At 39.7% G+C, this 26,708-nt stretch overlaps 2 protein-coding genes across 3 annotated transcripts; one reads left to right on the forward strand and one right to left on the reverse strand.

The window, feature by feature from the left end:
- Positions 1-863: 863 nt before the first annotated feature.
- Positions 864-16,810, reverse strand: pml (PML nuclear body scaffold). Of its 2 annotated transcripts, none has more exons than XM_062963054.1 (8): positions 16,672-16,810; positions 11,605-12,083; positions 10,261-10,847; positions 9,456-9,511; positions 8,929-9,015; positions 6,779-7,031; positions 5,509-5,561; positions 864-3,522 (listed from the first exon to the last, which is right to left on the reverse strand). In XM_062963054.1, the coding sequence occupies exons 2-8, from the start codon at positions 12,078-12,080 to the stop codon at positions 3,520-3,522; spliced, it is 1,515 nt and encodes a 504-aa protein (XP_062819124.1). In that variant the 5' UTR covers positions 12,081-12,083; positions 16,672-16,810; the 3' UTR covers positions 864-3,519. The 2 variants fall into 2 exon arrangements, with proteins under 2 accessions (XP_062819124.1, XP_062819123.1); XM_062963053.1 differs by having other exon boundaries at positions 8,908-9,015.
- A 113-nt stretch (positions 16,811-16,923) lies between these two features.
- Positions 16,924-25,498, forward strand: LOC134293922 (zona pellucida sperm-binding protein 3-like). Its single transcript, XM_062963055.1, has 9 exons — positions 16,924-18,369; positions 19,700-19,818; positions 20,620-20,723; positions 20,888-21,065; positions 21,762-21,879; positions 22,268-22,359; positions 22,471-22,619; positions 23,752-23,874; positions 25,308-25,498. Exons 1-9 carry the CDS (start codon positions 17,983-17,985, stop codon positions 25,424-25,426), a joined length of 1,389 nt encoding a protein of 462 aa, XP_062819125.1. The 5' UTR covers positions 16,924-17,982; the 3' UTR covers positions 25,427-25,498.
- The last annotated feature ends 1,210 nt before the right edge of the window (positions 25,499-26,708 follow it).

Consider the following 26,708-nt stretch of genomic DNA (forward strand, 5'->3'; position numbering starts at 1 on the left):
AACTAGAGCTGACAGCTGGCACAACAAAACACTGCCTGGAAAGTTCCTTGACAAAATTGAAGGAAAAGCTGATAAGGAGAAGACCTGGCTCTGGCTCACGAATGGGACCCTGAAGAAGGAGACAGAAGGCCTGATCCTTGCAGCCCAGGAGCAAGCCATCAGAAAAAAGGCAATTCAGGCCAAGATCAAAAAATCAGCTGATGACCCAAAATGCAAACTCTGCAAGGAAACTGACGAAACCATGGATCATATCCTCAGCTGCTGTAAGAAAATCGCACAGACAGACTACAAACAGAGGCACAACTATGTGGCCCAAATGATTCATTGGAACTTATGCCTCAAGTACCACCTCCCAGCAGCAACGAACTGGTGGGATCACAAACCTGCAAAAGTCTTGGAAAATGAGCACGCAAAGATACTGTGGGACTTCCGAATCCAGACTGACAAAGTTCTGGAACACAACACACCAGACATCACAGTTGTGGAGAAGAAAAAGGTTTGGATCATTGATGTCGCCATCCCAGGTGACAGTCGCATTGACGAAAAACAACAGGAAAAACTCAGCCGCTATCAGGACCTCAAGATTGAACTTCAAAGACTCTGGCAGAAACCAGTGCAGGTGGTCCCGGTGGTGATGGGCACACTGGGTGCCGTGCCAAAAGATCTCAGCCGGCATTTGGAAACAATAGACATTGACAAAATTACGATCTGCCAACTGCAAAAGGCCACCCGACTGGGATCTGCACACATCATCCGAAAATACATGACACAGTCCTAGACACTTGGGAAGTGTTCGACTTGTGATTTTGTGATACGAAGTCCAGCATATCTATCTTGTTTGCTGTGTCATAATAAAATAATAATAATAATAATAATAACAACAACAACTTTATTTTTGTATCCCGCCTCCATCTCCCTGAAGGGACTCGGGGTGGCTCACATGGGGACAAGCCCAATCAACATGGATTAAAGCGTAGATTGATAAAATTAAAACGTTATAGCCACATAAAACAACGTTAACACAACATCAATTTACAACCTGAGCAGTAATAATTGCTGAAATAACATTTCACAATCTAATCAATTAAAAACAGCAGGGTCTAAAACGTCACTTAAAATGGGTTGTTGTGAGTTTTCCGGGCTATATGGCCACGTTCCAGAAGCATTCTCTCCTGACGTTTCGCCCACATTGATGGCAGGCATCCATATGTTACAACTTCTGAGGATGCCTGCCATCGATGTGGGCGAAACGTCAGGAGAGAATGCTTCTGAAACATGGCCATACAGCCCAGAAAACTCACAACAACCCATTTTAGGTGATTCCGGCCCTGAAAGCTTTTGACAACACATGATTAACATGTTTCAAAAACAAACCTCACCTGCACTTTGAATTGGGACTGGAAACTTTATCGGCAGCCAGTGGAGCCGATTCAATAGGGGCGTCATCCGCTTCCTATAATTAGATCCAGTTAGCAACCTGGCTGACGAACTTTGTACCAGTCGCTGCTTCCGGGCCATTTTCAAAGGCAGCTAGAGCGCATGGCATTAGTCCAGTCTAGATGTAACTAAGGCGTGGACCGCTGTGGCCGAGTCAGGCTCACAGATTCGAATCCGAAGAGCAGAGTGAGTGCCCACTATTAGCCCCAGCTTCTGCCAACCTAGCAGTTCGAAAACATGCAAATGTGAGTAGATCAATAGGTACTGCTCTGGTGGGAAGGTAACGGCGCTCCATGCAGTCATGACCTTGGAGGTGTCTACGGACAATGCCGGCTCTTCGGCTTAGAAATGGAGATGAGCACCAACTCCCAGAGTCGGACACAATTAGACTTAACGTCAGGAGAAAACCTTTACCTTAAATACATGGAGGGCCAAAGTTTGCTCCATACAATGTCCATACAATGCAGTTTCAAACTGGATTATATGGCAGCGTAGATGGGGCCTTTGTTTATTTCCTCATTCTTGGCCCCCAATGTCAACACCAGCGAATAGCGGAGAATCAGGGGAAGGTGATTTCCATGCCTTTGGACAACTTCGCACAACGTTACAGCACGATTTTTCGTACAACAGTGACATCTACTGTCTCTCCACTAAGAGAACCATTTTTGCATTGAAATTTACCACGGCCAAAGTTTCCCAGCAATAGGATTCAGAGACGGGAATCGGGAATTATTTCTCCAAGGAAATAATGCATCTACGCTGTTGAATTAATGCAGTTTGATGCCACTGTAGCTAACATGGTTTAATCGTAGGAGATCGTGGGATCTGCAGTCTGGTAGCTTGGACTAGAGAGGGATAAAGACCTTGTAAAACCACAACTCCCAAGATACACCAATGCAAAAAAAATATATAAGAGCGGTCAAATGTATTCCAGCAAACTTTTTATTCAAAATATGCACAGGTGAAATTAAACAACCGAATCAAATACTTCTTGTAGTGAGTTTTCCGGGCTGTGCATGTTCCAGAAGCATTCTCTCCTGACGTTTCGCCCACACCTATGGCAGGCATCCTCCGAGGTTGTGAGGTCTGTTGGAAACTAGGCAAGTGGGGTTTATGTAATGTCCAGGGTGGGAGGAAGAATTTTCATTTGCTTGAGGCAAGTGTGAATGTTGCAATTGGCCAGATTGAATAGCCTTGATGCTTCAAAGCCTGGGGGGGAATCCTTTGTTGGGAGGTGTTAGCTGGCCCTGATGGTTTCAAAATCCGTTTGAAACCACTTCTTCTGTAAGGCATCCTTGTTCATATAATCAGCAGACTAATCAATAAACATCTCTATCTAACTATCGATCTATTTTAAAGGCACCCAACGACGACAATATTTGAGTTTGATTTTTTTTTAATGGATTTGATTATTCAGTTTTAATTTTCCTGAACAATCCAATGCTCAGCTTCCAAGAGGTGTGGACTGTAGTGTCTTGCTGAAGGACCTGGACATTCCTACAGATGTTTTTTTTAAAAAGTAGCAATTAAAAAATATGCATTGAGATTTGTAGACAGGAAACACAATTTTAAAAAGCAATGTTAAAAAAATGATATTGCAGAGCTATGTGTTGAAGTTTGAAAACTTTTGGCGAATTGAAAAACCCAGATACTAATTGGGGAAAAGGAGAGTTATATTCTTCCTGTAATCTGGTAGTGTGGAGCCTTGTGCCGGCTGAACTGCTGACCTGAAGGTTGGGTTGCTGACCTGAAGGTCGGCGGTTTGAATCCGCGAGATGGGGTGAGCTCCCGTCTGTCAGCTCTAGCTTGCAGGGACATGAGAGAAGCCTCCCAGCAGGATGGTAACATGTCCAGGCGTCCCCTGAGCAACGTCTCTGTAGACGGCCAATTCTCTCACACCAGAAGCGACTTGTAGTATGTTCTCAAGTTGCAACTGCATCTGGAGCAACGATGAGACCTAGATGATTCTTGGAAGATTTGGGGCATGGAAGTGGGTCCAAGCACGGCCTTGGAGATTATTTCCTCGATCTTCTTGACACCAAACTCAAGAGATGAATGATCTCGTGGAGAAGAAGGAGACACTCACTAAAAAAAACGAAAGGAACTAGAGTGAGAGTTTCCATACCAATCACATCAAGCAATGATTCAGACCAAAACTTTGAAAAGTTAGATTTTTTTGAACAGCAAATCCTAGTATCCCGTATCCCAGTGTTTCTCGAACTGGGGTCTCCAGATGTTTTTGGCCTTCAACTCCCAGAAATCCTAACATCTGGAAAACTGGCAGGGATTTCTGGGAGTTGTAGGCCCAAATCATCTGGGGATCCCAGGTTGAGAAACACTCGTGTTCCAGGATACGACTTTGCTCTTCTAAACTAACTGGGTCAACTTCATCCCATGCAATAAGGAAAGTGTTGGGGACCATTGTTTATCCCTGAAGCTTCGTTTGGAAATTAAACAGATTTTCCTGCCCTCCTCACATGTGAAATTTGATATTTTTACACATCTCTATGCAGGGAATTAAAAATATAGTCAATTGCCAAATTGACTTGGGAATCTTTAGAAATGGCAAAATAGTTGAAACTCACAGTATGAACTTGTGTCGTGTAATGGGCTCTGTCAGTAGCCATTTCTGATGAAGAAACGTATGACGCGTATGATGAATTCCTTAGTCAATCTAACCCAGTATGGTTGTTGTTGTTGTCCGGCACGTAACCAGTGGAGCTACTGATTTAGTAAGCAACTCAACAAAACTTATTTATTTACACCCCGCTTTATCTCCCCGAAGTGGACTCAAAATGGGAAATGTAAACACCATGTTGGGATGGGAAAGGATATCATTAAAAACACAAACATTGTAGTAGGAACTTGTGAGTCTCCTTGTGGAGAGAAAAAATGGGGTATAAATATTATTATTATTATTATTATTATTATTATTATTATTATATAAATATAGTAGTAGTAGTAGTAGTATTAATCAATTTAATTGTTTAATTTACTCAACTGCTATCAATTTAACAATATAATAATATATAATAATCATATTATACTATACTAATATTATAATATATTGTATTGTATCTATATATATAAACGGGTAATGAAATTTCAGCCTAGGACAAAACAACAAAACTACACATCCCAGAAACACTAAACTTGGCAGCACAACCCCTCATCCATGCCTCTATGTTCATACAACAAAAAGAAAAGAAAAATAAAGTCCTAATTAGAGGGAGAGGAATAATTGTTTTTATCCAATTGCTGCCAGTTAGAAGGCTAAGTTCCGCCCACTTGGTCTCCTAGCAACCCACTCAGCCCAGGGGACAGGCAGAGTTAGGGCTCACTTAGGCCTCTTCCACACTGCCTATAAAATACAGATCAGATTTTAACTGGATTACAGTATATGGCAGTGTAGACTCAAGGCCCTTCTACACAGCCATATAACCCATTTATAATCTTATATTATCTGCTTTGAACTGGATTATCTGGACTCCACACTGACATATAATCCACTTCAGTGTGCATTTTATACAGCTGTGTAGAAGGGGCCTCATATAATCCAGTTCTAAGCAGATAATATAAGATTATAAATATAATATGTAATAATTACTGTGATATAATAATACAGAACAATATAATCTCTAAAATCAGGACAGTAAATAAAGAACAACACTCTGAAAGCATAAGCCACAGCAATGCGTGGCCGGACAAAGCTAGTATACATATAATATTGATAATATTCTGATGTAATACAATGTAATAATAATAATACACTATTATAATTGTACATTTATATTACATGTAATATTACTAATAATATTGCTATATAGTCGTTTAGTACAATATAATAATATATAATGCTTATGTAGTGCTTATATTGTGCTATACTAATAATATAATATATTGTATGTATATATAAATTGTAAGCCACCCTGAGTCCCCCTCGGGATGAGAAGGGTGGAATATAAATGTCAATAATAATAGAATTCCATACAACCCTGAATCCATTGTTTCATTTACCCACGTGTCAACAGCAACAAAACCACATCCAATCTCAACTTCTGAGGCACTCACCATAAACCCGTCTTCAGATTCATCAGAGCTGCTGATCATAATGCTGGCGGGCTCTGCAAGCGGATGAATGACAGTCAGCACCACAAGCAATGAAATTATAAGCAGACTTGATCTATACAGTGGACTCTGGGTTGGGTTCCAGGATCTTTCGTGGAGACCAAAATCCATGGATACTCAAGTCCCATTGAAATAACGGCATAGTCAAATGTGTGGGGATTTGTAAAGAGGCACCATGATGTAATGGGTTGACTGGAAAGGCATGTGTTGGCAGCTGATTGGCTGAGCATGCCAGGAGCCAGAATTCTGATTGGCTACTATCTCTAGCCCGCTGCTGTGACAAACAGTTTTAACTGCCACTTTCACCTCGGAGAGTGAAGAGAGTGCTGACTGGAAACAGTCGGGATGGAAATGGTTGCCAACTCTCCAAAGCCTGGTTATTTATAATAACAACAATAACAACAACAACAACTTTATTTTTGTATACCGCCTCCATCCCCCCAACGGGGACTTGGAGCGGCTCACATGTAGACAAGCCCAATACAAATCACATAACATCATAAAATCAACAGTTAAAACAAGAAGCATCACATTTAAAAACAAATTAAACAGGTCACAGTTTAAAATGTAATAATAAATAGAGTAAACTAATAGATGTATTAATAATAAAAAATAGAGTAAAATAAATGTAAAAGTAACAACAATAATAGAGTAAAATAATAAATGTAATAATAACTAATAGAGTAAAATAATAAATGTATCAATAACAATAATAATAGAGAAAAATAATAAATATACCATATATACTTGAGTATAAGCCGACCTGAATATAAGCCCACCAGAACCCTCACCCGAGTATAAGCCGAGGAAGTATTTTTTCAGTCCTAAAAAAGGGCTGAAAAACTAGGCTTATACTCAAGTATATGCAGTACATCAAATAGACAAAGCATTTATATTTATAAGGCAAATGAGACATATTTAAAGACTGTATAAAAGGACTGTTTATTCCCTCTGCTCTCTGTGTGAATTCAGAGACTGCTGCATATATTGTTGCCCTGTTTGACCTTTCGAACTGAAGTAAAGTTACTGTTACTTGTTACACAAGCCTGAGTGACACTTTATTATACTGCAGGGTATATTTTGGCTCAGAAACTGTGGCAATGCTTCTATTTATTTATATCTACAAACTCCAACAAAATGGTCTCCCTTATAGAAAAAAGCTAAAACGCAATTGGCTCTTCTGTTTTGAAGGCCCCGCTTCTTAGTTGCCTACCTTCGTCGGCATCCCCGGGCGAAGAGTTCTCCACGATCTCGATGGAATTGACGAATTCTTTCTGCTCTTTCTTTGGGGTGGAGCTTTGGGGAGGAGGAGGCGGCGTGCTCCGAAGGACCTCTTGGACGTACCGGCTGGAGGGCTCCCCGGGCTCAACGTCACCATCTTCCATCTTCAGGGCCTTGGCGCAGGCCTGGATGCACTTCTCGGTCTGGTTCAGAGAGCGCTTCAACGGGGAGGTGATGGACGGGGCCTAAGAGGAGAACGCTGGCGTCAACATCATCCTGATCCCAGCACAGGATGACAGGTGACCAATGGAAAAATTCGGGGAGACTTCTTTTGGAGGACAACTCCCAAATGGCCATGCTTTGACCACCCTTGCACCTAGAACAGTGGTCCTCATGTTGTAGTGATCCCCAACCATAAAATTATTTTCATTACTACTTCGTAACTGTCATTTTGCTATTGTTATGAATCGTAACGTACCCGTATATACTCGAATATAAGCCGACCCGAATATAAGCCGACCCGAATATAAGCCGAGGCACCTAATTTTACCACAAAAAAAATGGCACTTTTTAGCCACTACAGCTGAGTAACCTCCTTCCCTGATGATATGATTTATTTGCACTCTTAGCACTTTGGCCTAGATTCTTTGAACCTAATCCATGATTTTAACATTTTATCTTGTACTAGCGGTGCCCGGCCACGCGTTGCTGTGACAAAGTGGTGGTGGTATTGGTTAAAAATTGTTGTGTAATTTTTATTTGACGTTATTTGTATTTTTTAATTAATTTTATTGTAAGTTATCTTTTTATTTATTATATTTTATTATTTTCTTGTATTATTTTTAGTTATTTTCTGTTATTATAGTATTTTATTGTATTAATGTTTTTAGTATTTTTAATTATTTTTTAGTGTTTTTATTATTTTTATTGGGTTGCTAGGAGACCAAGTTGGAGGAGCTTAGCCTTCTAACTGGTAGCAATTGGATAAAAGCAATTATTCCTCTCTCTCTCTCTCTCTCTAATTAGGACTTTATTTTTCTTTTCTTTTTGTTGTATCAACCTAGAGCCGTGGATGATGGGTTGTGTTGTCAAATTTCGAGGTTGGGGGGCCTGTAGTTTTGTTGTTTTGTGGGTCACCGTGACGCCATCACTCTTTTATATATATAGATGTGGTTTTTATGACTTGTTTTTATGGTTTGATTATTGGTTTCATTGGTTTTCTTGTCTTGTTTTTATTGTTCTGTTCGGGCTTGGCCCCATGTAAGCCACCCTGAGTCCCTTCGGGGAGATGGGGCGGGGTATAAGAATAAAATTATTATTATTATTATTATTATTATTATTATTATAAAAACTGGGAGAACTTATTGACCCAAATATAAGCCGAGGGTGGAAAATGAAGCAGCTGCTAGTAAATTTCAAAATAAAAATAGATACCAATAAAATTACATTAATTAATCAAGGCATCAGTAGGTTAAATAATGTATATACATATGGATATAGATATACAGGTACATGGATCTATATGTACCGTATATACTAGAGTATAAGCCGACCCGAATATAAGCCGAGGGTGGAAATTGAAGCAGCTGCTGGTAAATTTCAAAATAAAAATAGATACCAATAAAATTACATTAATTAATCAAGGCATCAGTAGGTTAAATAATGTATATACATATGGATATAGATATACACATACATGGATCTATATGTACCGTATATACTAGAGTAAAAGCCGACCCGAATATAAGCCGAGGGTGGAAATTGAAGCAGCTGCTGCTAAATTTTAAAATAAAAATAGATACCAATAAAATTACATTAATTAATCGAGGCATCAGTAGGTAAAATAATGTATTTAATGCAGCAATACTCAATATGCCATAATGTAAATACTGGTGGAGTTTGTAGAAAATAAACCTTGATATTTGGGAATTGCAGTTGCCGGGATTTATAGTTCACCTCCCTATCCCACTTGGAGTCTCAGAAACGCTGATCTAGAGTATGTTTAGCCCCTTGGCCAGTTCAGTTTAGACCAAAACCCAGAGTAGATTAAAAAAATACAACCATAGAAAGGAGAGCATTGAAGACACAGAGATCAAACGACAGTCGAGACAAGGAACTTACAAATCCACGCAGAGAACTTACAAATCCATGCAGCGTCTTTGCGAGGCTGATGGTGTACATGGGAGTAACCATCTTCATCCCCTGAGGCCGCAGTGGCGTTTTCTCCTCCTGTGTTGAAAAATAAACAAGAAAAAACACAAATCTGGAGAGTGTTAATACCAAGGAGGCACCTTGGATGACTTCGCAAATACAGAGTCTCAAAATACAGTTCGTTCTCCATATTTGCTAGGGTATTTCCCTACCAAACTAATATATTGTCCACGTTTGGAAACTATTTGATGCACATATTTTTATGTACAGGGTCCATACCCTAAAGTACAAACATTTTTTACCATCTTGTTTTGGTAAAGGATATTCTCTAGGCCTAAATATCCTGCAGGGCATCAGATCCCATCAGATCTTGAAACCAAGGATCACCCTTGGTTAGTGTTTGGACTGGAGGCCCACCAATGAATGCCAGACTTGAAGGAACAAGCTTTGTGGCTCCCAAACAAGAAATATCCTCACAATAAGGGACACATGGCAAGCTATCGCAACTCTTAACTCACCGAATTGACCGCCGGAGCAGAGGGGAGATCAGCAGATTCTGCAAAACGAACTCCATCTACAAGAAGGAAAGAGGATAAAACTTGTCATTGGTTCCAATGAGATGATCGGGACCCATTGGACCTCGACACGATCGGGACCCGTCGAGCCTCGACACCATGGGGACCTGTCGAGCCTCAACACTGTCGAGACTGTCGAGCCTCAACACGATCGGGACCCATCGAGCCTCAACACCGTCGAGACCGTCAAGCCTCAACACGATCAGGACACGTCGAGCCTCAACACGATCGGGACCCGCCGAGCCTCAACACCGTCGGGACCCGTCGAGCCTCAACAACGTCGGGACCTGTCGAGCCTCAACACGGTCGAGACCCATCAAGCCTCAACACGGTCGAGACCCGTCGAGCCTCAACAACATCGAGATCCGTCGAGCCTCAACAACATCGAGACCCGTCGAGCCTCAACAACATCGAGACCCGTCGAGCCTCAACAACATCTAGACCCATCTAGCTTCAACAACCTAGTTTGTAGCAGCCACAAAAACAAAGTTTCTGAGGTATAACAACTACTTTCAAAGTAAATACTGTGCAATTAAACAGGAAATAACATTTCCAAACAGGGAACAGAACATTTTTCACATTTTGTTGCATAGTGTTATTCGTCAATGCCAACTCAATTCCAATAAACAATCTCTGTTTCATCGTCCACCAACCTCTTCTCTTGCTTAATCCAAACCAACGTCCACAATCCGGAGAAGAAACAACCAAGGGACATAGACTTGGAACCAGTTTTGGGGGATCTGCTTACCCTCCTCTCCTTTGACTCTCTTGTAGAGAACCTGGAGTTCGCTTTTGACGTCTGCAAAGTTTTCCGTCTGGGCCCGGAACCCAACGGCTGGCGCTTCCACCCTCCGGAGGTCCTCCAAAGACTCCCGGATGAAGGGGTGCAGGTCCATCACTTCTTGGTCCGAGGCGAAGGAGTTCATCTTCTCCACCAACTGCTCGCTGGTCTCCATCCTCTGGACCACGCTCTCCGCGCTCTGCAGCTTCTTCTCGACGGCCTCGCGGTCTTGGCGGAGCTTCCTGTCCACCTTCTCCAGAAGCTGGTCCCCCTTCATCTGGATCCAATCCATCATCTCCTTCACCTGGGCTTGGATCTGGTCTCGGGTTTCGTTGCGGACCTTCTCCATCTCCTGCAGCCTTTCATGGATGGAGTGGCAGGTGTCCTCGTAGCTCTTCTTCTTCTCCGACAGCAGCTCCTTCATCCTGACCAAGTCTTCCTTCCTGTTTTCGATTTCCACCCGGATGTCGCAGTACATCTTGGCACCGTAGTGTTCGCTGTCCAGAATGGCACAGGAGCAGCAGAAAGGTTTGCAGCAACCCCGGCAATAGAGACTGTCAACAACAACAAATAGTCTGCACTATGCAATAAAACAACAACAAATAGTCTACACTAGGAATGCAGTTTGGCTTTTTTGCAGGTCCACCAGCGGTGGAAAAAAGTCCCCACTTGATCCCCACATTTCCAACATTTATTTGACATTTTGTTGTAAAAAAAATTGATAATTTTTGGGGGTTCAGGTACCATCTATAAAGTATTTTAATCCAATTTCTTTCATTTTAGCCTAAAAATTTAGCCTATTATTTTTCTCTATTATTGCTGCTACTATTGCATTTATTTTACTCTATTTTTATTTTTATTATTAATACATTTATTATTTCACTCTGATCTTATTATTATTATTATTGCATTTATTATTTTACTCTATGTATTATTACATGTACTTGAAAGAGGAGCAATTGAAAGTGTTGATCTAAGGTTAAGTTTTGCTATTCTAGGAGGATAATAAGAAGATACCGACACTAGAAATAGATAGACAAGAAAAGGTATTTAAAATTTTTCTAAAGAAACTGTGCGACAGATGGAAGTCTATATTTTTCTTTTTTATTTATATTATTTTGTTTTATGTTCTGTTATGTTGTTGTAGTTGGTTTTTTTTTTACTTTTTAAAATCACAGAATTCACTATGTAATGTCATTTTTATTATTTTATGTCTGCATTTGTCTACCACAATTCAAAAAATCACTAATAAAATTATTTAATTAAAAAAAGGAATACAGTTTGGTACTACTTTGACTGGCATGCCCTCACCTGACAAGCTGGTCGCTATGGGCAGGGTCCGAGCAGAAGAAGCGGCTGGACTTCCTCGTCCCCTCCAGGAAACTCAAAGCCGTGTCGTTCTTCAAATCGCTCAGCTTTTGGGCCTCGTGGCTCTTCTGCTTCAGGTACCACTGGTGGGCGTTGTAGCACACCAGGCAAAGAAACTCCTCGCACTCGGGACACCAGAACGCCGCTTCACTCTGGCACCGATCGCACACCAAGTCTTTGCTGTCGGCAATCTTCCGGAAGGTGGTCAGCTTGGCCTGCAGGTGGGCAAAGAGCAGGTTGTCCTGAATCGGGGCCCCAGCGTGCCTCTGGATGTCGATCTTGCACGCTGGACACTGGCCGATGGGCTTGCTCTCGTCCAGGCACTCGGCACAAAAGGTGTGGAGACAAGGCAGGAGCTTGGGGTCCTTGGCTTCTTTCATGCATTTCTTGCACTTCAGGAACTGAAAGTCCTCCTCCATTCCCTGCAGGAAAGGAACGGAAGAGGGTGAGTGACAAGAATTGGGCAACCAGACATCCCAACACAAGATAGACCAGGTATAGACCCTTTGCAATTATCTCAATGCAGGAAAAAATAGTTATCACAACGCAAGATGGACCAGTTATTCCAACGCAAGATGGACCAGTTATCCCAACGCAAGATGAACTGTTTATCCCAATGCTAGATGGACCAGTTATCCCAATACAAGAAGGACCAGTTATCCCAACGCAAGATGAACCAGTTATCACAACACACGAAGGACCAGATATTCCAACGCAAGACAAACTGTTTATCCCAACACTAGATGGATCAGTTATCCCAATGCAAGATGGACCAGTTACCCCTTTGCAATTATCCAAATGCAGGAAAAACCAGTTATCTTAATGCAAAATGAACCAGTTATCACGACACAAGAAGAACCCATTATTCTAACACAAGATGAACTGTTTATCCCAACGCTAGATGGACCAATTATCCCCTTGCAATTATCCAAATGCAGGAAAAAACCACTTATCCTAATGCCAGATGAACCAGTTATCATAACACAAGAAGGACCAGATATTCCAATGCAAGATGAACTGTTTATCCCAATGCAATATGGACCAGTTATCCCAATACAAGATGAACCGGTTATCACAACACAAGATGAACAGGGTTGCTGTGAGTTTTCTGGGCTGTATAGCCATGTTCCAGAAGCAGTCTCTCCTGACGTTTTGCCCACATCTATGACAGGCATCTTCAGAGATTGTGAGCTTTGTCAGCTGCCACAGATGTGGGTGAAACATCAGGAGAAAATGCTTCAGGAACATGGCCATACAGCCCAGAAAACTCACAACAACCCAGTGATTCTGGCCATGAATCCCAGCAATAGTGTGGCAAACATCAACTATAGGATTTATAGGAGTTGCCGTGTAGTTATGTAATTCTCATTTAAAGGGAGTAAAGGGACAAAAAAATCAGCTAGTGTGTGTGTGTGTGAATTGTTTCCTTGTTTACTAGTTAGTGTCACCGGTGTATGTAAGTCTATGTAAGTGTGCATTTTATTGACGATTCATAGAATTGTTTCCTTGTTTACTAGTTAGTTTCACTGGTGTATGTAAGTCTATGTAAGTGTGCATTTTATTGACGATTCATAGAATTGTTTCCTTGTTTACTAGTTAGTGTTACTGGTGTATGTACGTCTATGCAAGTGTGCATTTTATTAACAAGTGCATTTGATCCAGCTTTGCAGTTTTAATGCAGCTTTGTAGTTTCAGCATTACATATTATACATTGTTGCTTTTTAAATATTATTATTATTGTTTTTCAACTATGTTTTCTTTCCTGTTGAATTAAAAAACAATTACAAACAGTGGCTAAGAAATCAATGGGAGGTAAAGAGAGTTTTGCAAAGGGAAAGTAAATAAAAAATGCAAGAAAAAGCCGATGTTAACCATTCACCCATCCGCTGAGCATGTTTGAGCTTGTGTCACTGTAAGCTCCCAGATTATTATAACTGTTGCATTTCAAGGAAATGTTTGCCTTAATAATTCACTTTAAGCCAACCAAAAGCATGCATTTTTATTTCCTGAATCTTAAACTGAAGTTTTTCAGATACCACTTTAACTCAAGGCCCTTCCAGTCTTCTTCGGGAGAGATAAAGCGGGGTATAAATAAATAATACAACAACAACAACAACAACCATAATTTCATAGCAATGTGGGTCCTTCCAGACAGGCCCTATATCCCAGGATCTGATCCCAGATTATCTGGCAGTGTGGACTCACATAAACCAGTTTAAAGTAGAACACCTGGGATCAGATCCTGTCTGGAAAGGCCCGCATTGCTATGGAATTATGGATGTTGTTGTTGTATTATTATTTATTTATACCCTGCTTTATCTCTCCCGAAGAAGACTCAAAGCAGCATAACATAAAAGCATTGGCATGTCATTTCAAATACAGTAGAGTCTCACTTATCCAACATAAACGGGCCGGCAGAATGTTGGATAAGCGAATATGTTGGATAATAAGGAGAGATTAAGGAGAAGCCTATTAAACATCAAATTAAGTTATGATTTTATAAATTAAGCACCAAAACATCATGTTATACAACAAATCTGGCAGGAAATGTAGTTCAATACGCAGTAATGCTACGTAGTAATTACTGTATTTACGAATTTCGCACCAAAATATCATGATATATTGAAAACATTGACTACAAAAATGTGTTGGATAATCCAGAACGTTGGATAAGCGAGTGTTGGATAAGTGAGACTCAACTGTATACAAATATGCAAACATAAAAACAGGATTAAATATAAACAGTATTAAATAAATTCCCATTTTAAAAGTTTTGCAAAGTCTTCAGTCGTCTCTGCAAAAGAAAGAAACCTTGGTGCCTCAACAAACTACAACTTCCTGGATCCCATTGTATTGAGCCATAGCGGTATCAAACTGCATTAATTCTATAGTGTAGATGCACCCTTAATTTCTCTAAAAGGCAACGTGGTGGTTTCCCAAGGATTTCCATTAATTTTGTTATTTTGGGAGAGCATTTAACACACACCCCAGCCATTTCCTCTTGCTAACTTGCAGAATTATTTCCTTTTTCAATTGCAAAATAAAGACTTTTCGCTCTTGTTGATTTGCAGATTTCGGGGACAAAGGGGAACCCATTGAAAGAATGAAGGCCAGAACAATCAGTCTGGTTTGCATGTCTCCTGGGTTGCTGTGAGTTTTCCGGGCTGTATGGCCATGTTCCAGAAGCAGCATTCTCTCCTGACGTTTCGCCCACATCAATGGCAGGCATCCTCAGAGGCTGTGAGGTCTGTTGGAAACTTGGCAAATGGGGTTTATATACCTGTGGGAGTAATAACTCTTATCTGTTGGAGGCAGGTGTGAATGTTGCACTTATCCAGCTTGATTAGCATCAAATAGCCTTGCAGCTTTAAAGCCTGGCTGCTTCCTGCCTGGGGGAATCCTTTGTTGGGTGGTGTTAGTTGGCCCTAATTGTTTCCTGTCAGGAATTCCCCTGTTTTCTGAGTTTTGCTCTTTATTTACTGCCCTGATTTTAGTGGGGTTTTTTAGAGGAAACAATCAGGGCCAGCGAACACCATTTTTGAAATCAGCAAGTCAAATATATCCAGAAACAGGGCTAAACGTTGGAGGGACCCAAATGTGCATTGGCCAGTGTAGTAGTAGTAGTAGTAGTAGTAGTAATAATAATAATAATAATAATAATAATAATGTTGTACACAATGGATAAGAATGATTAATAAACAATATAAATAAATTAATTATCAATAATAATCAATAATAATGATCAATAATGTGATAATTATTGTTTATTTTTATTATTAATATTCATCATTATCAATAATATAATATATATAAAGTAATTATAACATAATAAGATTACCATTAATAGTAATCTATTTTATTATTAATATAATAATTGGTAATAATACAATCATAGCTGAATTATATAATAAGATTATTAATATAATAAGATTAATATAACTGATGACATATAATTATTATATAATAATTGACAATATAATAATAGCTAAGTATTATTAATATAATAATTGATAATGTTAATTATATAATAATTAATGATCATATAATAATAGCTGAATTATATAATAAGATTATTAATATAATAACTGATAATATATAATCATTATATAATAATTAACAATATAATAATAGCTAACTATTATTAATATAATAATTGATGATATTAATTATATAATAATTAATAATATTATAATAGCTAAATTATATAAGATTATTAATATAATAACTGATAATATATAATCATTATATAATAATTAACAATATAATAATCTATTCTATTATTAATATAATAATTGATAATATTAATTATATAATAATAAATAATATAATAATAGCTAAATTATATATTAATATAATAACTGATAATATACAGTAGAGTCTCGCTTATCCAACGTAAACGGGCCAGCAGAACGTTGGATAAGTGAATATGTTGGATAATAAGGAGAGATGAAGGAAAAGCCTATTAAACATTAAATTAGGTTATGATTTTACAAATTAAGCACAAAAACATCATGTTAGACAACAAATTTGACATAAAAAGTAGTTCAATACACAGTAATGCTATGTTGTAATTACTGTATTTACGAATTTAGCACCAAAATATCACGATGTATTGAAAACACTGACTACAAAAATGCGTTGGATAATCCAGAACGTTGGATAAGCGAGTGTTGGATAAGTGAGACTCTACTGTATAATCATTGTATAATAATTAACAATATAATAATAGCTAATGTTAATAATATCATTAATAATAACAATTAATTAATTAATATAAATAATAATAATGCTCAATGCTGTAGGATGATGGGAGTTGTAGTCTTCTCTTTGGCACAGAAGACCTTGCAAGACTACAACTCCCACAATTCCTGATCCTGGGAAGTTCCAAGTGGGGCCAAAGTGCCTTCCTAGATGCTGTGCACGCATTGTGCACGTCTGAATGGAGGCCCAGACCCGTGTCAGACGCGTACACACACCCACTATATTATTCGGCATTAGCAAAGCACTTGCCTCGGAGAACAAAGCCGGATGGAGCTGCTATTTTCTTTCTTTCTTTTCTTTCTTTTCTGCTCCAAACCAGAATCCGGATTCCCTTGATCCGGATCGAGCAGCGTTTACACGGCGGTTTGGAAGTTTCGTTTTCTCCTCAGTGACGAAGGCAGGGGAAAAAAAGAAGAAGAAGAGAAGGAAATTTAAAGAGAAAGAGCGTCCCGGAAAACCCGCCCCTTCCTTTCCAGCGGGAGAACTACAACTCCCAGAATGCCCCGCGGCTCTTCGGCTCAGAAATCGAGATGAGCACCACGTCCCAGAATCGGACACAACTGGACTTGATAAACCTTTTACCTTGACTGAAATGAGTTAAATTAGCCTCCCTGTATAAAACGGTACCTAAATTTCCTACTCGGACAGATGCAGAAGCATTCTCTCCTGACGTTTCGCCCACACCTATGGGCAGCCACCCTCAGAGGTTTCAGGAGGTAAATTAGCCTCCCTGTATAAAACGGTACCTAAATTTCCTACTCGGACAGATGCAGAAGCATTCTCTCCTGACGTTTCCACAGGTATATAAACCCTACTTGCCTAGTTTCCAACAGACCTCACAACCTCTGAGGATGCCTGCCATGGGTGTGGGTGAAACATCAGGAGAGAATGCTTCTGGAACATGGCCAGACAGCCCAGAAAACTCACAGCAATGAGTGGTTCCATCTTCGACAACACAACTACAAACCTCACAACCTCTGAGGATGCCTGCCATGGGTGTGGGTGAAACGTCAGGAGAGAATGCTTCTGGAACATGGCCAGCCAGCCCGGAAAAGCAACCGACTGGTGCTTTACCAAATTACAAATCCCAGGACTGCATAGCACTGAGGCATGGCAGCTAAAGTAGAGTCAAGCTGCATTGATGCTACTGTGCTTGTCTGTTTGAGGCAAGTTTGAATCTTGCTGGTTTGCTTGTTGATGGGAGGAACTGGTTTTGGTTTGCCTCACCACAAAGCCAGTTTTCGGCATGTTTTCCTGGTTCAACGGTTCAGCTTTTTTGCAAGTCAACACAGCTGCAGCTGGGGCAAGAAATGTCCAAAAGCTTCCTGCTCAAGACAAGAAACGTGTGTTTCTCAGAGAGTTCTAGAGGCCTTGGTTTCATAAGTAGCTTCAGAATTGTGTCTTGAAACAGCTCATTTCCATTAACCAAGAAGTAGTTTCCACCCCAAAAGGTTTCACACCTGATGCTACGTTGCTGCAACAATGGACCTTAGGTGTTGCCCATAAAGACCTCCAGAAACTCATTCTTCCAACTGATGTTGGGCTTCTTCACCAGATGCCATGGGCCTTTCGGAGACCTTGTTGGTCACCTTGGTTTGTTGGGCAACATCTCAGGTGGCTTCCTACGACCCTTGGGATTATGCCCAAAGGAGCCCGGTGGCTTGGAGGTCTTTGGAAAGCGGTCCTTCTGTGGGGCAGAACTACCCATGGAGTTGGGTGGACGCCTCCCAGCCGAGGGTCTTGTCCCCCTTGACCCCGGTCAGCGCCAAGTGTGGGGAGGCTCAGGTGGAGGTGGCCGTCAAGAGGGACCTCTTTGGCACCGGGAGGCTCGTCCAAGCCACCGACCTGACGTTGGGCTCGCCTGGGTGCCCACCCACCTCCTTTGATGCCTCCCAGGACACGGTCATCTTTGACGTTGGGCTTCACGAATGCGGCAGCACTTTGCAGGTATTGATTTGTTGGACAACATCTCAGGTGGCTTCCTACGTCTCATTTGTATTACTTTTAAAGAGAGGCTGGAGGGCCATCTATCGGGAGTGCTTTGATTGTGCTTTTCCTGCACAGCAGGGCGTTGGGCTAGATGGCCCACATGGTCTCTTCCAACTCTTTGATTCTATTACATTATTATTATTAATAATTATTATTGTTGTTGTTGTTGTACTCCTTGGAGGCTTTTAAAGAGAGGCTGGAAGGCCATCTGTCGGGAGTGCTTTGATTGTGCCTTTACTGCATAGCATAGCATAGCCCATGTGGTCTTTTCCAACTCTGTAATTACATTGTGTGGTTGTGGTGTTGCAGCTGTGTTGTGTTGCAGCTGTGTTGTACTGTTTTTATATTATTATTTTAGATTTAGATGTTGAACATTTTAAATACATTTAAATACTCAAAATCTCCACATTGTCAACATAAGAGTACCCATAACATGTTAACTATCTCATTTATAATGAAATAGCCTTTACACATTTTTCTGTTCTGACCAAAAAGATAGAAGATAGATAGATAGATAGATAGATAGATAGATAGATAGATAGATAGAAGATAGATAGATATCTTTCTGTAGCCTTAAAGTATAAAAGTAAATTTCCCACTGAGTAAATAATTCTCATTTAAAAATAAGTTAAACATGGCACAATCAAGCAAACTTAAGCACTTCCAATTCTTGATTTTAGATTTTCAAATCTTGATTTTGGCACTATCAAATTCCAATCCGTGGGAAAGCATTAATGCATTTATTATTATTATTATTATTATTATTATTTTAGAAACACAAGATGAGTCCACAGCAGACACTCTGCTGGCTGTTGTATTGGATCACATTATTATCAATACAACGACGTTGTATGGCACAGCACACAAGATAGATATGCTGGATTTCGTTTCGCAAAACCACAAGTCGAACACTTCCCAAGTGTCTAGGACTTTGTGATGTATTTTCTGATGATGTGTGCAGATCCCAGTAGAGTGGCCTTTTGCAGTTGGCAGATGGTGATTTTGTCAATGTCTATTATTATTATTATTATTATTATTATTATTATTATTATTATTATTATTAATTTATTAGAAACACAAGATGAGTCCATAGCAGACACTCTGCTGGCTGTTGTATTGGATCACACATTAGACATAGTCTAGGACTGTGTGATATTATTATTATTATTATTATTATTATTATTATTATTATTGATACCCTGTTTTATCTCTCAAGGCTCAAAAGAGGCTTAACATAAAAGCAGGATATGGCTGAATAGATTATAATTAACCCTTATATGTCTTCTAGATGACTCCGGACTCCTTGGTCTACAGCATCAGCCTTTACTACAACCCAACTCCTGCTGCCAACGCCCTCATTGTGAGAAGCAGCCCAGCCGAAGTCCCGATCGAGTGTCACTATCCAAGGCAAGCGGATCAAATTTATTTATTTTATTTATTTACAGTATTTATATTCCGCCCTTCTCACCCAAAGGGGACTCAGGGTGGATCACAATGTGCACATAGATGGCAAACATGCAATGCCATATACACATAGAGACAGAGACAAAGACAGACACAGAGGCAATTTAACCTTCTCCAGCTTCCTGAGGGTATGCTCAATTCCAGCCACAGGGGGAGCAGCTGCTTTATCATTCACTGTGATGCCGAGTCCTTGGATACTTCCTCACTTCCGATTTTTATGGTGTTGTAAATTAGTTAAATTGGCCTCCCCACATAAGTGGTACCTATATTTCCTACTTGAAAGATGCAACTATCTTTCGGGTTGTTTAGGTCAACAACGAGCAGGGCTATTTTTTATTTTAATTGTCGGGTGCTCACTCCAACACGGGCTGGCCTTGAACTCATGACCGTTTGGTCAGAGTGATTTATGAGAACATGGACTTTCCATGACCTGTACCAAGACTTACGCTGAGGATTCTGGATGAATGGATTTTAATCTTGGATATGTTTTAAAAAAATTATATAATGTGATTTTATTTTGCAATGGTATCTGCTTTTATGTGAATTGTTGTTTTGTACACTGTTTTTAGGCATTGAATTTTTGCCTATTTATTGTGAGCTGCCTCGAAAGGCGGGGTAAAAATGGTGTAAGTAAATAAATTTATTGCAGCTGGCTACTAACCAGCCTGCGCCACAGCCTGGCCCAAATGAAGTCTATTTAACTTCACCGTAGGAATTTCCAATTCTTTTTTTCCCCTTTTCCAGGCGAAACAACGTCAGCAGCAAAGCCGTGCAGCCAACCTGGGTGCCCTTCAGCTCCACGCTTTCTGCAGAACAGAAGATGAGCTTCTCCTTGCGCTTGATGAACGGTATCTCAAGAACTGTTCCAAAGCCCAAACCACTACGTCAATATTATGCAATTGTGGGAATTGAAATCCAAAACTTGGAGGGCCAAGTTTGCCCATGCCTGGTAATTCTAGAGAGCCTAGAGTTCCTTCTAGGTAGAATCTTATAATACATTTTTGCTTTCTAGACGACTGGACCACAGAGCGAGCTTCCAGCGGTTTCCAACTCGGAGACGTCATGCACATCCAGGCTGACGTGGATACGGAGAACCACGTCCCCTTGAGGCTCTTTCTGGATAGCTGCATGGCCACCCTGAGCCCAGGCGTGGATTCCACCCCAAAATATCCCATCGTTGACTACAAGGGGTAAGGTATTTTTTAAGGATTTCATCCATTACCTTATTATTCGGGCTCCTGTTGATAACAGCCAGTAGGTGGTTAGGAATTGTGGAAGTTGAAGTCCAAAATGTTTGGATTTGTAAAAGGCACCATGATGTAATGGGTTGACTGGAAAGGCATGTGTCGGCAGCTGATTGACTGAGCCAGCCAGGAGCCAGAATTCTGATTGGCTACTGTGAGAAATGATTTTAACTTCCATTTTTCACCCCTGAGAGTGAAGAGAGAGCGGACTGGAAACAGTCAGAAAGGAAATGGCTGCCAACTCTCTGAAGCCTGATTATTTCTGAGGCAAATGAGGCATATTTAAAGACTGTTTAAAAGGACTGTTTGTTCTCTCTCTTCTCTGTAGGAATTCAGAGAGACTGCTATATATATTGTTGCTCTGTTTGACCTTTTGAACTGAAGTAAAGTTACTGTTACTTGATACACAAACCTGAGTGACACTTTATTACACTGCAGGGTATATTTTGGTTAAAGCTTCTATTTATTTACATCTACAACCTCCAACACAAAACACCTGGAGGGCTGAAGTTTGCCCATGCCTGCTGTAGAATCATTCTGGAAGAACTAGATAAATGAAACCATGGATTCCAGTCCTGTGTATATGGAAGTTTTACTGTTGTTTGCATTACTGAAAATTTACAAAATGTTCCTATTTTCTAGCTGCCTTGTTGATGGGAGGTCGGATTCCAGCTCGGCTTTTGTGTCCCCAAGACTTAAAGACAACTCGCTCCAGTTCACAGTAGATGTCTTCAGGTTCACCGAAGATCCCAGAGATCTGGTGAGCAACCATCTTTCTCAGTTTAGTTCTTGCACCTTGACTTGACTAATATGGGTTTGTGTCTCCTTTGTTGGAGGTTGTAAATGTAAATTAATAGAAGCTTTACTACGGTTTCTGTACCAAAATATACCTCTCAGTCTTCATCTGCCTTGGAAATAATCAGGCTTCAAAGAGTTGGCAACCATTTCCTTCCTGACTGTTTCCAGTCAGCGCTCTCTTCACTCTCTGAGGTGAAAAATGGAAGTTAAAACAGTTTCTCACAGTAACCAATCAGAATTCTGGCTCCTGGCTGGCTCAGCCAATCAGCTGCCAATACATGCCTTTCCAGTCAACTCATTACATCATTGTGCTTTTTACAAATCCCCACATTCTTAATACTTTCTGGTAGATCTATATAACGTGCCACTTGAAAGTTACTGCAGCTGACCAGGCTCCCGATTTGGAGAACAAGGCTTGCTCCTTCAACCAAGCTAGTAATACGTGAGTTGATTCCTTGCCCTTGGCTCCTATGGCAACATCTGGAAGGCTGTATGGTGCAAAATTGGACCTATATGTCACTGTGTTTTCTTCTCTCTCTTCCACTTACTCCAGTTGGGTTCCAGTTGAAGGCACCAGGGACATCTGCACTTGCTGTGAAAGCGGGAACTGTGACCAATTCCAAGGCCAGCCAAGGCGGATCAACCCCTGGGAGAGATGGGGCCGAGGGAGGAGGTCGGCCAGAGCTTCAGCTGCCAAGCAAGGTATGTTCAACATTGGTTTAATGCTCCACAAAACCAATTTTGACAAGTCCATTCTCAAGGGCGAACCCCATATTTCCAAGCCTTGGAATCCTACTGTTGACTCAGCAGCCTGAACCTCAGATTGAGGAACGAGGGATTCAGGTTCCCAGTCTCCCCGAAAGGCCTGTAGTGTTGGAGGATGAGGAACGGAGAGTGCAGTTTCAGGTTCCCACAGGAAAGGCTGGAGTAGATGAAACCAGCCAGGTGCATACCGACATGGGAATGGAAGAAGGGAGGACAGAAGATTCTTAGCTGAATGATGAGTCTCAGAGAAATAACGAGCCAACTGACCTTAATGAGTTAGATTCCTTAGATAGGGCTTAGCGTTTGGAATTCAGAGTTCGGCGAAGTGTGAGAATCGCAAATAGAAGGGAGGTGAGAGGGCAGAGAAATGCCTTCATGTTTTGCAAAGAGTCCCGAGTCCCTGTGGGGAGATGGTGGCGGGGTATAAATAAAGTATTATTATTATTATTATTATTATTATTATTATTAAAAGGGGTGCGTTCGGGGGAAAGCCTTTGTCAAAGCAACTCTTTCACGGAGAAGCAAGTTCTAGTTTTCCTGCTGTATCTTGGAGTCTATTGCCTTCTATCTATCCATGTTCCTGGGGATTAGCCATGCTGTCTTTGAATCTTGTTTTATGCCTTGTGAGTTCCTGACATATTTCTGTGGATTGTATTTTTATTTATAACTGACTTTTGGTGCTTTACTTTTGCTTTCTAAAGAACTTTTTATTCTTTAACTTCAATAAACTTTAAAGGCTTAAACATGGTGTGCAATTTGTGCATTAGAGCAAGGTGAATTCCAACCTATCACTGTTCCTTCTCTTGTTCCTACCATAACACCTTCCCAGATTGGGAACTTGAGTCTCAGGATGACCCCATATCTAGGGTCTCATGTTGGGTTTCCTGTGGTTTGCATGGACAGAAAGACTGGTCCAAACAAAGAGTGCTCCTCAACCATTGTTTCTCAGTTTAATTCTGAGAAGTCCTTGGGCAGGAATGCTGGGAGCTTAAGTCCCAAATATGTAGAAGACCCACATTTGAGAAATCTTCAACACATTGAGGTGTTATCTACCTTCACTCAAATCCAGGTATGCTGAAGGAGGTGGAGACGGACGTGATGTTGGGCCCGATCCTGATCTTGGATGCCTACCTGACCTCCAGGACCTTTGCTGGACGTCAAAGCGAAGCAACGGGATCCTCGGCAGAATATGGTACAGTTGGCACACAAACATCAATGATGGTTGGAGGCACCTATGCCATTACGGTGGGATAAACGTTCCGTGATTTAGTCCGAACTGGATGTTGAAATCCTAACTCCACCAATGGGTTCAGCACCTAGGACAGTGATGGCCAACCTATGACACGCGTGTCAGCACTGACACGCCTAGCCATTTTTGCTGACACGCTGCCGCATGCAGATTGATTGGATGACTAATGCCTTTTGTGGCCAAATTCAGTGTGATTTGGTCCAGTGGTTTTGTTGTTTACTCCATGGGAATTATGCACTCTATATATATATACAGTAGAGTCTCACTAATCCAAGCTAAACGGGCCGGCAGAAGCTTGGATGAGCGAATATCTTGGATTATAAGGACTGATCAAGGAAAAGCCTATTAAACATCCAATTAGGTTATGATTTTACAAATTAAGCACCAAAACTTCATGTTATACAACAAATTTGACAGAAAAAGTAGTTCAATACGCAGTAATGTTATGTTGTAATTACTGTATTTACGAATTTAGTACCAAAATATCACGATATATTGGAAACATTGACTACAAAAATGGCTTGGATTATCCAGAGGCTTGGATAAGCGAGGCTTGGATTAGTGAGACTCTACTGTGTGTATATATATATATATACACACACACACACAAACATATATATATATATATATATATATATATATATATAATCTATTATTCTATTATTGTAGCATATTATTATATTACTAGCTGTGCCCGGCCACACGTTGCTGTGGCGAAGTATGGTGGTATGGGAAATAAAGTATTGAGGAATTGGTGGTAGTTAAGGTAAAGGGTCCCCTGGGCTGAGTGGGTTGCTAGGAGACCAAGTGAGAGGAGCTTAGCCTTCTAACTGGCAGCAATTGTATAAAAGCAATTATTCCTCTCTCTCTAATTAGGACTTCATTTTTCTTTTCTTTTTGTTGTATCAACCTAGAGGTATGAATGAGGGGTTGTGTTGTCAATTTTCGAGGTTGTGGGGTGTTTACTTTTGTTGTTTTGTCCACTGCCGTGATGCCATCACTCTTTTATATATATAGATTACTATTATATTATTATATTATTCATTGCTCATGACTACATTGAAACTACAATAGAGAGAAATCAGCGTGGAAACTGCAAGAGGTACCATAGATTGTTGTACATGGAAATAATGGTAGTAAATAGTTTTTGATTTATTAAATACAGTTATATATTACAATTATATATTTTTGTTAGTTAAACTATATATATTGTGAAATTATGTTTTTTTTTTCCTCTCAAAGTGACACACCACCCAAGTCATGCTAGGTTTTTTTGGTGAATTTTGACACACCAAGTGCAAAAGGTTGCCCATCATTGACCTAGGAGAGTAACTTTTATAAAAATTCAGAATTAATAAGTGTCTTGCTTTTTGCAGATATGGTTCACACTCCTGGCATGTTGGTGGGATTCGTCTTGATGGCCGTGGCCACCATCCTGGCTCTCGCCACGGTCGGGATGCTCTGCGCTCGGAAGAGGCGATCCGGGACGTCTTGAGAAGCTATGTGAAATAGACATCTTGGAGACTGCAAAATAAAGAATAATAATAAATTAAATAAATGAATACAATTATTTGGCTGGTTTCCTTCACTGCGGAAAACATGCTCTGGGTGGCCCATTGTTCCGGATCTTTGCTCTCAAAGGAACTACACTTTTTGTACATCTACATTGTTGGATTAATGCAGTTTTTATACCACGTGAACTCAATACTATGGAGCAAAACGTCAGGAGAGAATGCCTCTGGAACATAGCCAGACAGCCCGGAAAACACACAACAACCCTGTGATCCCGGCCATGAAAGCCTTCGACAACACATATCCTATTATGCTTATATTATTGATTGTTTATATAATTTTAATACGTTGTAAGTTGCTTTGGGTCCCGTGAGGGAGAAAAGCGGGATATAAAGATGTATTATTAGTATTATTAGAAACAAGATATTATTATTAGAAACACAAGATATTATTATTATTAGAAACACAAGATATTATTATTACAAACAAGATATTATTATTAGAAACATATTATTAGAAACATTAGAAACACAATATATTATTATTAGAAACACAAGGTATTAGAAACACAAGATATTAATATTATTACAAACACAAGATATAATTATTAGAAACACAAGATATAATTATTAGAAACATATTATTAGAAACATTAGAAACACAATATATTATTATTAGAAACACAAGGTATTAGAAACACAAGATATCATTATTAGAAACACAAGATATCATTATTAGAAACACAAGATATCATTATTAGAAACACAAGATATTATTAGAAACACAAGATATCATTATTAGAAACACAAGATATCATTACAAACACAAGATATCATTACAAACACAAGATATCATTACAAACACAAGATATCATTACAAACACAAGATATCATTACAAACACAAGATATCATTACAAACACAAGATATCATTACAAACACAAGATATCATTACAAACACAAGATATCATTACAAACACAAGATATTAATATTATTACAAACACAAGATATTAATATTATTACAAACACAAGATATTAATATTACAAACACAAGATATTAATATTACAAACAAGATATTAATATTACAAACACAAGATATTATTTATTAGAAACGATATTATTAGAAACATTAGAAACACAATATATTATTATTATTATTATTATTATTATTATTAGAAATACAAGGTATTATTAGAAACACAAGATATTAATATTAAAAACACAAGATATTAATATTATTAAAAACACAAGATATTAATATTATT

Source organism: Anolis carolinensis, unplaced genomic scaffold (assembly GCF_035594765.1).
Source record: "Anolis carolinensis isolate JA03-04 unplaced genomic scaffold, rAnoCar3.1.pri scaffold_11, whole genome shotgun sequence".
Classification (NCBI taxonomy): Eukaryota; Metazoa; Chordata; class Lepidosauria; order Squamata; family Dactyloidae; genus Anolis; species Anolis carolinensis.

Bases quoted from the DNA above. Each gene is read 5' to 3' on its own strand.
- pml (XM_062963053.1), bottom strand. From the start codon at position 12,080: ATGGAGGAGGACTTTCAGTTCCTGAAGTGCAAGAAATGCATGAAAGAA. The intron at 10,848-11,604 runs GTGAGGGCATGC...TGTTGTTGACAG, and splicing joins CATAGCGACCAGCTTGTCAG to TCTCTATTGCCGGGGTTGCT. The intron at 7,032-8,907 runs GTAAGTTCCTTG...TTCTCCTCTTAG, and splicing joins TAAGTTCTCTGCGTGGATTT to GCCCCGTCCATCACCTCCCC.
- LOC134293922 (XM_062963055.1), top strand. From the start codon at position 17,983: ATGGGCCTTTCGGAGACCTTGTTGGTCACCTTGGTTTGTTGGGCAACA. The intron at 20,724-20,887 runs GTATCTCAAGAA...TTTGCTTTCTAG, and splicing joins CTCCTTGCGCTTGATGAACG to ACGACTGGACCACAGAGCGA. The intron at 23,875-25,307 runs GTACAGTTGGCA...TGCTTTTTGCAG, and splicing joins GGGATCCTCGGCAGAATATG to ATATGGTTCACACTCCTGGC.